This window comes from the organism of the source record quoted next, unplaced genomic scaffold (genome assembly GCF_019419815.1).
Source record: "Pyrus x bretschneideri cultivar Hongxiangsu unplaced genomic scaffold, Pyrus_bretschneideri_v1 Contig75, whole genome shotgun sequence".
In the NCBI taxonomy this organism is placed as follows: domain Eukaryota; kingdom Viridiplantae; phylum Streptophyta; class Magnoliopsida; order Rosales; family Rosaceae; genus Pyrus; species Pyrus x bretschneideri.
In genome coordinates this window covers 1899116-1912080 of record NW_025999815.1, presented here as the reverse complement: position 1 = coordinate 1912080, position 12965 = coordinate 1899116, and the positions used below count along the sequence as shown (strand labels likewise).

The 12965-nt window shown below is 37.7% G+C and overlaps 1 protein-coding gene across 1 annotated transcript; it reads left to right on the top strand.

Moving 5' to 3' along the window:
* Positions 1-3055: 3055 nt before the first annotated feature.
* Positions 3056-4804, top strand: LOC103942467 (palmitoyl-monogalactosyldiacylglycerol delta-7 desaturase, chloroplastic). The gene is made up of 5 exons (XM_009352652.3): positions 3056-3597; positions 3756-3896; positions 4014-4154; positions 4267-4373; positions 4481-4804. Exons 1-5 carry the CDS (start codon positions 3301-3303, stop codon positions 4692-4694), a joined length of 900 nt encoding a protein of 299 aa, XP_009350927.2. The 5' UTR covers positions 3056-3300; the 3' UTR covers positions 4695-4804.
* The last annotated feature ends 8161 nt before the right edge of the window (positions 4805-12965 follow it).

The following is a 12965-nucleotide window of genomic DNA, read 5'->3' as shown; positions in this document are numbered from 1 at the left end:
TCAAGTTGGCTAGCTCAAAAGTCATATGTGAGGTTGCACCATTATCTGTAACCTAGAACTGTTCCATAGGTGTAGATGGTTGATGATTGACATGCATGGTTGAAAGATTCGAGGGTGGTGACTTGTCATGATAGGCAAAATTGCCTCTGTGATAGCATTGAATAGCTAAATGACTAAATTTCCATCAAATTTGGCATTGAATCGAAGAATGAGAACCTGTGACTGGTGTACTGTGTCTCTAGAAACAATCAACTGCAACATGCCATCTTTTGTAACAAATTTGGCATGTGGGAACCTCAGAAGGATGATCTGGACAATAAGCTTGAAATGGTCTTGGAGCACCAAGAATTCCAGGACTTGTATTTGGTGGAGGATTATAAGGCCTTGGTCCAGAGTAATATGATCTACCTCTTCCTTTACCTCTGAAGTTATTGCCTTTGTAACCTCCAGAACTTGAGGAGCCTTGATAATAACCACCATTTTTGTGAAATTGATTGCCATTATTATTGTAATGACCCCCAAAATTTTGACCAGAAGAAGGTAACCCACTACCATTACTCTTATAGTTTTGGTCATTTGTTCCAGAACTTGAACTAAATTTAATAGAATGCGAGGAATCTTGATCAAGAACTAAAGCTTTTCCTTTGTTGATTGCAGTACCAGCCACCACTACAGAACCAAAAGATGTTAAAGACTCAAAATATTGACTAATTGTAGTTTCTTCTGCCAACAATTGAGACCTGAAATCCTTTAGTAAAATATTGTTCTTTCTTCCTCGTATGACACATCTAAAGGTATTGAATTCTGCAGGAAGACCTTTCAGGGCAAGAATGATTATATCATCATCATCAAAATCAACACCTGCAGTTGCAAGATGATCCTTGGCATCTTTGATCTTTTGCAGATATACAGAAACAGATTCAGACCCTTTCTTGATGTTTTGGAGTTCAGTTTTCATCTGAAATATTGTAGCTTTTGTAATCGTTGAAAATCTTTCAGCAAGATTAACCGATATTTCATGAGAACTTCGGCTTCCAATGATGGAGGACATTGTTATTGTAGACAGAGTTGCAATGATTAATTGCATAAGGGCACGATCATGCATATTCCAAATGAGATATCATCTTTTTCAATCCCTTCACTTGTAAAATCTTCATCAAACTGTGGAGGACATTTTCTTGATTTGTCCGCAAAACCCATAATGCCATGACTTTCGAAGAGGAGTGTGATCTGAAAACTCCATGTTAGGTAGTTAGAATCATCGAGCTTAACTGTAACGGCTGTAGAAATGGTAAGAATAAAACCGATGATCGAAGATTGAACAATCTTTAACTGATCAGCAATAACCGTTGTTGATGTTGCGTAGAATTCTTTCACTGAGAAAATTTATCAAACAGTTGATATGCAGAAAAAAGAGCAATTTCTTAAAGCTCTATGAAGATCGGAAGAAGCCAATTGTTTTCGTTTATCACATAATAGATTGCAAACTAGAGGGTAAAAAAGAGAAAGAAATGCTTTGATTGAGGTGCGGAAGCGCCAGGTCGATGCTTGGCGATGACACCATGTAAAGATTGAAGCAGTAGCTTCAATAGAGGCGATTAAGAAAATCAGACTTGCAGGTACAGAGAAGAAGAGAGAGAGAGAGAGAGAGAGAGAAAGAAAGACTTTCTTGTATTTCTTAAGTGTCAATTACTTTTCTTACACCTTAGCTATATGTATTTATATGATTACATTGCTTAATGCATAAGCTAATATTCTAACAAACTAACAACAGATTCTAACAACCTTATAACTTCCCTTGGATCTTGTGACATCATCTAGACCCTTAAATTCCCTTCACTTGGATTCTCATCTTTGTGTTTGTTTACACTCTTACAATATTTCAATAATACATAGTGAGACAAGTGATGTGTAATGGTCATGTTAGTTGATGATTTTGTTTTATTAAATATGCTTTGAATGCATGACATAACGGATCATGTGGCACAATTTGAACACAAAAAAAAGTTAATGTAGAACTTTTTAGGTCGACGGGCCGAGGGCCACCTCCAACAACACCGATACTGTCCCCACTTAACCACCTGCACAATCCTCAGGTGTGGGGTTTTATCACAAAATGCCTCAGTGTTAGTTAGAGAGGGGTATTTCTATTTAAACTACTTTCTCTTTGGCCCTCTGGCCAATGTGGGACAACAATGAGTTCCAACACTCCCTCGCACATGAGACCCCATTTTATGGGTCACACGTGGAGATCTACATTGGCAACCACATGGAGCCATGTTGAGACTCGCCCATCACGTGGGGCCAAACGGGGACCCACCTAATCACATGGCATCTTTGGCCCTACATGGAGCCATGTCGGGACTCACCCATCACGCGGGGCCAAACGAGGACCCATCCAATACCATGGCAATATGGGCCCGCCTCCTAGCTCTGATACCATGTAGAATTTTTCAGGTCAACAGGCAGAGGGCCACCTCCAACAACACCGATACTGTCCCCACTTACCCACCAGCACAATCCTCAGGTGTGGGGTTTTATCACAAAAAATCTCGATGTTAGTTAGAGAGGGATATTTCTATTTAAACTACTTTCTCTTTAACCCTCTGGCCGATATGGGACAACAATGAGTTTCAACAGTTAACCAGCTGCACATTTATAATAAATGAATGGTGGTGATTTCTCCCGTGTAATCTGATGGCCAGTAAAAAAAACGAATTATTAATTTTCCTTGAGAACGAGCAGATATTATTTAAAGTTACAGCTTAGGTGGTTGTCAAAAGCAAGCTTATTGATTTACCAGCTCTTACTCTATCTGACATATAATAAAATTTCTCCAAGCGGTTGGTTTGGTAATAAGAGCTTCAGCTGGGTTTGTATTACGTTCGGCCCATAGAGTCCTATTTTACCCTTTTCTGACCTCTTGTATTTGAATTGAATTTCCTCTATAGCTAGCATCTACAAGTATGGTTTGGACCGTGACATTTAAATTAGTAGGTAAACTTCTAACTTTGAAATTTCATCAAAAATGCAAAACCCTAAGAACATGCTTGGAGATTTTTTATGGGAAATTTACAATAAGTAAACCCTGATAGTATCACCTACCATGACCTGGCGAGATAGCTACGTATTAAATTATTTAGTTCACTATAAGTAAGGAGGCCAAGTTATGGCCAACTTACCGACACAATCACTCGTCCCATACAAGTGCAATACAACGTCCTTAAAAAAAGAAGCCAATCCATAAAATTACAAGAAAAATCCATAGAATTAGAAGCTGAGGGGAACGTCCTTCATAGCATGGGTCTTTTGAAGATTTGGGTCACCCTTCTTATGACTCCTTGTGCAAATTTTTGGGGGAGGGAATGGAATCTGCTTGACATTGTCACAGCTGGTATGTTTCTGAGTGTGCATGTCCTTTGTTTGTTTGCACCGTTTTACTTCACTTGGACAGCATTTTGGTTGATGCTTGTGCTGGGTTACGTCACTGGTTTCGGAGTCACTCTTTCTTACCATAGAAACCTTGCTCATCGGAGCTTTAGGCTCCCAAAACTGCTTGAGTACTTGTTTGCCTATTGTGGGGTTCTCTCAGTTCAGGTACGTATGCCAAAACATCTCATAGCAATATCAACATTTTTCAACTTTGTTATCTTTCTCTTCTTTCTTCTTTCCACATTTGTTTTAGGGACTATTTTGACCAGGATCTGCATTAGGTTAATGAGAAAAAGCTGAGTTTGATGTGTTTTCATTTGCAGGGTAGCCCGATTGAGTGGGTGAGCACACACCGGTACCATCACCAATTTACCGATACAGAGAAAGACGCTCACAGCCCACTTAAGGGATTTTGGTATAGTCACATGGGTTGGATTCTAGACAGCCGTTCTCGGTTTGGAAGAGTAAGCCACACACTTTCTCTCTCAGACTTTGAACTGATAATTTCCTCACTTTTTGTTTAATTGATTTTTCTTTTTTGGTACAAATACTTACTAATATTTGTTTTGTTACATTTTAAGTACGGAGGTCTTCGGAATGTTGAAGACATGAAGAAGCAGCCATTTTATGTGTTTCTTCATCACACTTTCCTTCTACATTCATTTCTTCTTGGATGTGTACTATATTACATCGGTGGATTTCCCTTCGTGGTTTGGCCAATGGTGAGAGAGCTAGATTTCTAAATTTCCCTCTTTTTTCATCTTTGAGCAAATATGTATATAGCTACAGGGCTAGCCCTCATAAGTTTGAATAATAAGTTCCTTATGATTTCAGGGCGTGAGGATGGTGATTGTTTTCCATGGCACTTTGTCTGTAAATTCGGCTGGCCACATTTGGGGATATCAGGCATGGAACACCGGCGATCTCTCTAAAAACCTTTGGTATATATTATATTCATAGTTGAGATATAAAAATTTATTTTGAAAATTTGATATTATATACAAAGACGTACAAGTATTTATTTATGTAAAATCTTGAACTTCTTTAGGTGGTTGGGGTTGGTTGCACTTGGAGAAGGATGGCACAATAACCACCATGCTTTTGAATACTCAGCTCGACACGGCCTCGAATGGTGGCAGATTGACGTGACTTGGTACATCATAAAATTTCTTGAGGCTCTAGGGTTGGCAACAGATGTGAAAACACCATCCGAGGCTCATAAGCAACGTATGAAGGCTAAATCCATGGCTGCTCAAGAATAGGGACCTTGCTTGCAGGCTAGCTTAAACTTGTATTAGCTTTTTTAATTTATAATAAGATGTTATTATTGTTCATGCATGGTCATGGTGTCGACCTAGCTTGTTGTTGAAAATGGTTTGCTCTTCTTTTAACCAAGCCATTTATCACAAATTTGAGCGTTTATCTTTCATGAATCTTGTTTTAGAGGATGAATCTCGGATATGTAATCAATTGGTTTGAATTAAAAGCAACTACGAAACAAGAGGATTTATAGTTCATGTCCATGTTAGTTGTATGTGGCCATGCGTAATAACTTTCAGTCTTTTTCTATCATAACTTTGTTCCTACACTTTCTTTAAAACTAATGTTCTGCCTTTCTTTATCCCACTCAACATTTTGGTATAAATGGTGGTTGGAGCATTAAATATGTAAGAGTTAATAAGAATTCCTATAATATAGAATTTCCAATCCGAATTTATCTAAAGTGTTCCGACCTTATCCCGACAAAAAAAGTTCCGACATACTCCCGTATAGTTATTTACTCTAATTATGCAGTTTGCAATCAACTTTTATGTATATTTTTGTTGAAATAGATGCTTTATGTTTTTATACATCTTGTTCGTTGTGTTTATAGAAAAAATATACTTATACAGTGGCAAAGCCACATTAGCTCAAGAAGGTGCGGCCCCACTTCCGCTCATTGAAAATCCACATGAAGAGCGAGGAATTCATCCCCTGAACCTCCATAGAAGGTGTTTGAAATGCCTGCATGAAGGCATGTTGTTGCTCTGAGCAGCCGCGTGCGGCCCTTTTCATTTTTAAACCCAAGCCGAAACGAGGGCCCATGTTCGAACTATTCTATGTGCCCTTTTTTTTCTTTTTTTTAGTTATTTTTGTTTGATTGTTAATTTCATTTATGTACTTATATTTAAGAAAAGTTGGCTAATTCAAGAAGAGTGTTGACAGGAGGCGTTGGTGCCGTTGTTTTCCAGTAATTATGAGGTCCCGTGTTCGAATTTGTCTTACGCCTTTTTCTTTCTATTTTTTTACTAATTTTTGTTTGAATGTTAATTTCTTTTACCTTTGATTATAATTACTAAAATTTGGTTAATTCATCAAGAAGGTTAACTAGAGGCACATATTTTTTATATCCATTCCAATTCAAATTTAACTTTCAACAAAATAATGTATGTATGTCTTTACCAATTTAATTTGGCAAGCACAGAGATTATTTAGAAAATGATATCACTTTCACACAGTTGCAAAAATTGAAACTTTCACCTCTACCAAATCTACAAGGCTTTTGCTTAGAAAATTGCATTGTTAAAGTCTCGTGCTTAGACACTTTCGACGTCAAGTATTGTTCGATTGACTAGTATTTTTACCATATGACAATTTTTTTTTTTTTTTTATGACCACTTTTACAATGTAACTTTGTTTTTCTATATATGACGAACTTATTATCCGACAAAAAAAAATACTTATTTAAATTATTAAAAATTCAAATACCTAAGGAAAAAAAATCACATGAAAAACATAATTTTTTTTGTGTGTATTGTAAGTTTGTGGGCCCTATTTTTATTTTTGCCCAGGGCCTCTAAGGTCTACACATGCATATGTCTTTATTAGTCATTCACAACGGTCAAAAAGATTGCAAAATTAAATACAGACGAATGCTATGCAGCCTAGGCTTGTCAGCTTATCGTGAATGCATGCAAATTGGATGAATGGGACCTGAAACTAGCCATGTTCAAGTTTGAAATGGTCGAGATCGTCGATCTACACGTTCATTTGTCGTAGTTACGTTGACAAAGTTTGTGTTGGAACTAAATTTGCACACCTCTTTGAGCGGTGGTCAAGTATAACACTACTACAAAAGTACTCAGTAGTGTCACTTTAAAAAGAGACATAACAAGTCCATTTATGTCGGATGTTTAAGAAAATTTTAACATAAACTCATGCAATGTCGGATAAAAGAACCGACATCATTGCTATCGTCACGAAAAGGCTTTTGATGTCGGTTAGTCCTCTTAATCTGCCAAGAAAAAAGAAAGCTATATAAAATAAAAAAAGGATAGTAGTGTTGAATAAAAGTGACATTGAAACTCACGTTAGATACAGGTAACACCACTTAACTATTTAATAAATAAATTAGTGTTGACCCCAACTGACACCACTTAACTATTTAATAAATACATTAAACAACTATATTGTCGCCCATAACCAACACTACAAACCATTAATATAAAGAAATAAAAAGTTTGTCTTGATTTCTAACTGATAATAATTAATTTTTTTTTTTTAAAGTTCATTAATTATACAATTTGTAAGAAACATATATTCATATATATATATATATATATATATATAAGTTCATTAATTATGTTTATAATCTTTTACTAATTATACAATTTGTAAGAAAAAGAAAATATATACCTACATTTGACTTGCTTTTCATCTTCCTTAAGAGCAACTCTAGTGTGGGAGCCCTCCCCCCAGGCTATTCACTATTCAATCCACCTGATGAATAGTAACTACCCTTAATGAACAGTAATCGTCTTTTGCATCTCCACCGTTACACTTCAATAACCCTGGCAATAGGTAATAAAATATTAGTATTTTTTTATTTATAAAATAATACAAAATAATTTTAATTGTAATTTCGGATAAGATTTTTAATCGTTCTCGTTGCGCCACGTGTCATTATCCGAAGTATTATTAAATAATACAAAATAATTTTATTTGTAATTTCGGATAAGATTTTTAATCGTTCTCGTTGCGCCACTTGTCATAAAATCCGAAAGACAATTATTGGGGATGGATTTCCGATAAGATTTTTAATCGTACTCATTGCGTCACGTGTTATTATCCGAAAATACAATTATTGGTGATGGATTTCTGATAAGATTATTAACCAATCACGTCACGCCATGTGTCATAATCTGTTTACAATCTTTGAGGATAAATTTCCATCAGATTTTTAACAAATGACGACATGCCACGTGGCATTATCTACAACCTAATCCTTTCTGAATCCTCCATATAATCCACCATCCATCCTCACAAATCTCACACCAATTTTCTCAAGATCTCTATCATTATTCATAGTTTATGCTTCCTTCTTCACAAAAATCTCTATCATTATTCATAGTTTCTGCTTCTTTCTTACAATGTCTTCTTCTTCCTCAAGGATGATGTGGGAACTCGATCAGGAAGAGGAAGAATTGTTTAACCAATCAGAAGGAATGTTCAATCTCCAGGTGGCAAAAAATGAGAGGGAAGAGGATGAGGAGCATAGAAGGAGAGATGATGAAGCAAGAATAGGCAGAGCCTCACATTCCCGTCGAGTCGTCCAAGTTGTGGCTTAAATCTGCAGGTCCAGCCATTCCGGAAACCTTGCAAGTATATAATAACACGTAAGTATATAAAAAAAATGCTTAGAAGCAGTGAAAACAGAGGTATGTCATGTCAAGATGTTCAACAATAAAATGTGCAAGTCAAGTGATACGAATCAAGGTAGAATAGTATGTCAGTCGGAGTCACCTAATGTGACTTGTACGGCTGAATCTATAGCTCATCAGGTATACTTGCACACGAGTTGGAACAACTTATGGTGATATGTATAACAGGGCTTGGTGTAAATAAGCACACTTGAGTGCTACGATCACGTGAAGGTTGTGCGAATAATCGCAGGTCACCTACGAGTCTGAACCACCTATTGGGGTCTGTACGACAGGGATGTGCACCAAACTTAGATCCAAGGTGAGCGTGCGGTGCGGTGCGGAAGGTGAACATCATGTGAATGACTGTGCCCTGGCCACAGGCGGGAGCACTAACACTGGGGTGCAGGTGATAGGAGCATATTTATGCGACTTAAATGGCTTGTTCTCGTACATTTACGTTATGTTTCTTTAGTTATTTTAGTACTTTAAGCTATTTTCGTGTGTTTGTAGGTCCAAAGGGCTAAAGGAGCAAAAAGATGCATTTTGGAGACTTTTGGAGCACTTTTGGGCTAAGGACGGATAGCTTATGCTTGAAGCCAAAGTGTTGGACGAAATTGAAGACCTAATTGGAGCCAAAGTGTTGGAACCTTGTTCTCTTTAGTTTTAGGACATTTAAACCTTTCCTAATCCCAATCATGCCATGCATAACACACATCCATTCTAACACATTGTCATTGCACATGCATTTCCTTCATTAGTTAACCCACATGCACTTATCACTTATCATCACCACATATCATATCACTTAATCACTTATCACTTATCATCACCACTTAACCACTTATCATATCATAACCACATATCATATCACTTGTCACTTATCACTTAACATAACATCCACCTACTTCACCTACAACATCCACTTCACCTACAACATCCACCTATTTCACCTACAACATCCACCTACTTCACCTACAACATCCACTTCACCTACAACATCCACCTACTTCACCTACAACATCCACCTACTTCACCTACAAATGACATAGCCATATGTTCCCTCCACTACTCCTATAAATACCCTTGCATTCATTCATTCATGATCATCTCATTTCATACACAACACATTACAAACACATTCTCCCTTCCCTAGCCGTGAGCTTCCCATCTCTCCCCTTCTATTTCCACCACTTCCCAACCCTCCAAACCACTCCTCTACCATTTCCATAATCCCCCAAACCTCACCTTAGACCTTGTGCTACAATAACGAGGAAGATAAGAGGGCCTAAACGTTCATACAATTCAAGTTTGAGTTGTTGGAATGTTTAGGTGTTTCTTTGATTTCAAAGTTTAAATTCAATTCTCTTTGTTTTGTACGTATGAGGAATGGAAGAGAAGAGTGCCTAAACGTTCATACAATTCAAGTTTGAGTTGTTGGAATGTTTAGGTGTTTCTTTAATTTCAAAGTTATGAGGAAATAAACCCCCCTTTAGCTAGGGGGTGATTCGAAACTATGTTTATATTTGCAATATGAATTGATTAACTTTCGTTGGAATTTCATAAGTTGTGGATTCAATTTGTTTAACCGTTTGATTGATAATTTATTTATGAATGTTTATTAAGAATGCGCGCTTAATTTTCATGCATAAATATGACGCTAGAATATAAGTGAATTTCACCTAATCGTTATGAACTTATATTCACAAGTAGTGGAGGTTGCTTATAAACAATCGCGTTAAATGAATTCTTGGCACTAGTTTCATGCGTATTCCATAGTAACGAAGGCCTCGTCAACACTTATAGTTTTCATAATGCTTAATGATCTTTGATTGTATCTTTATTGTGCTGTTCACGTAAAGGACTTTTGGAGAATGTTGTGAATTGCGTTGCGCAAACCCATCCAATTCATTAACTTAAGGAAAACTTGACGGTTAATTTAAGCGGACCTAATTAACCCGGAGTGTTGAGTTTCATAATTTATCGAAAGACCAACTGAGAATCAATCTTGTATGCAAGTATAACATGTGTGGAGAAGAACCCCTTAGCTAGCCTTCATTCCATTTATTCCATCATCCATATTCACATTTACATTCTGCTTAGTTTATTAACTTGTTTTGTTATTTCAATTTTCGTCAAATCAAAACTCTCCCCCCCCTTTTTCCTTATTGTTCAATTTAGTTTATGTTTTAAAGCATTTTGAGTCTTTGGTTTGTCTTAGTGATTTAAAGTTTAGTTTTGCATTCTTTGAGTCTAGTATAGTGTTTTAAACTTTATTTTACGTTTTTGAGTCAAATCCAAGTGATTAACAATCCCTCCTAATCCCCGGTCCAGAACGATCCCTACTTGCATACTTACTACAATTGATAAAAAGAGGGTTTAATTTGTGTGCGTATAAATAACGCATCAAATTTTGGCGCCGTTGCCGGGGATTAGCAACTTTGCTAATCTCTTGGATTGTTTTATTTTCGTTTGTGTATATATATATATATATATTTTTTTTTTTTTTTAGTTTTATTTTAGACGCAAGACATGGCACTTGATAGTGCTTCTCTTTTGTCACAGCTTATGGAAGAGTACCAAATGCAAAGAGTTGGTACATTTGATCATAATCAATCAAGGAACGACGTGTTTTCCAATACTTACAATTCCGATTGGAGTGATCATTCAAACTCTATATGGTGGGAACCTCAACATATTCAACAAGAAGGATATTGGCAGCCTTATGAGGAGTTCTATTCAACGTCTATGCATCCACCACAACCTCATATTCAATATGCCCAACCAAATTTAAGTTCGTCAATAGATTATAATCAAAAGCTTGATGAATTAATTTGTTTGGTGCAGGGCTTACAAAATCAAGACAATGAGGCTCAACAAGAAGGATATTGGCAGCCGTATGAGGAGTTCTATTCAACGCCTATGCAGCCACCACAACCTGCCCAAAGTAATGTAGGTAATTCAAATGATAATGATACGATTTTTCAATTACTTACTACTCTGGAAAAGCAAATTGGGCAGATAGCGGAGTTCGAAGGACAATTTTGCGACCAAGGCGAACTCCCTAGTTCAACCATTGCAAATCAGAAGGGAGAATTTGAAACCACCAATGCTATCATGTTGAGAAGTGACAAGGAGGTTGGAACGGACCCTCAACCATCAAAATCAAATCACAAGGAAGAGGAATACACCCAACCCACGGAAAGGGTGGAAACACCTTTACCGGAGGCACCTATTGCTCCTATGCCATCTAATACAGGTATGGTTGTTCCAAATTTCATTATTTTTAATCCCGTTCCAACAAGTATCCCTATTCCTTGCAGATTCATGACTTCCAAGGAAGAAGAAGGTGAGAAAGACATCTTGGAAGTCCTTCCAAAGGTGACAAGTAAGGAATGTCATGAATTCATCAAAGAGGACATTCTTGAAACCAAAAAATCCAAAGAAGTTAAATTTGATGACATTGGACAAGTCATAACCATCATTTGCAATCTGGCCAAGTCCAATATCCCTAAAACTTTCAAAGGAGTGGTGTTTGTCATTGAGTTCTTGTCGGACAAAACAAGTAAGTCATATTTTCCAAATTCCATTACATTTTATACTAACTTGCTGTTTTTTATGAATCAGGCACCTACACTAGAATTCAAACCAATGCCGGTTCACTTCAAGTATCACCTTCCATTCAAGGACAAATTCCATGCCGTTTGATTTGATTTATGTAAAAAAAAAAAAAAAAAAAAAAAAAAAAAAAAAAAAAAAAAAAAAAAAAGAAAAAAAAAAAAAAGAAAAAGGATACTAAACATGGAGAAAGATGGAGCTTCACAAAGGTTGTTTACGTGAAGCCCCACTACGAAGCGTCGGAGCGGAAGGCATAGGAGCAGAAGGCATAGGAGCAGAAGGCATAGAAGCGGAAGGCATAGAAGCAGGAGGCATCGGAGCTAGAGCATTCCAGGCCTCAATACTTGGCCAAGCGCTGGACGAGCCAGGAAAAATGTGCCTCTGGAAGTAAGCCGCAAGCCTTTGACGGTCACTTTGACGGTCACTTTGCATGCGACCATTGGATTCTTGCAGCTCATCAAGCTTCCTCTTCATGCCCGTCGAATAGTTGTTTGCAAGCACATGCAAACTTCTATTCTCGTACTTAAGCAGTTTGATCTCTTGCTTAAGACTTTCCACCTCTGCCATCAATGATTCCACCTGACGGGAGCGGGCAAGCAGGCGTTGGCCCATGTTGGACACAGAACTCGCACACTGAACACTAAGTGCGAGGGACTCTTGAACGGCCAACTCATCGGACCGTCCTGACAGCAGCCTACTATCTTTTGGAGTAAGGAGGTTTCTAGCTACTATTGTAGCTGTTGTGGCATCCTGCATCACGGAGTCTTCACCTGTAAGAAGACCGTTAGAAGATAAAAAAGAAGGACGCCATACATTACCTTGACGGGGCGCAACCGGATCGCTGCTGAGACTCAAATCTAAGCTAAGGTTCGATGGGTTTGCCATTTTCAAAAGTGTTCAAAGAGATGGGGTGGATGGAGAAAATTCTCAAAGGGCCGGAGTCGATTTTCAAAGAATGGGAAATCTTCAGAGTGGGTTTGTTGCGGTGATCGATACATCTATAAGAAGCCAAGGCGACGCGTCCACCGATTCAAAAAGCCGGAATTTCCGGCGTAATTTTGGCGACGCTTTCTCGGCTTTTCAGAAGACGTGTGCAACTTTGTCAAAAGTTCACGTGGAGGTCATCATCGCAGCTACACTTTTGCCGACAAGCGTAAATTTCGGCGACGCTTTCTCTGCTTTTCGGAAAACGCGTGCGACTTTGTCAAAAGAACTCAGACAGAGCCGCGTACGCAC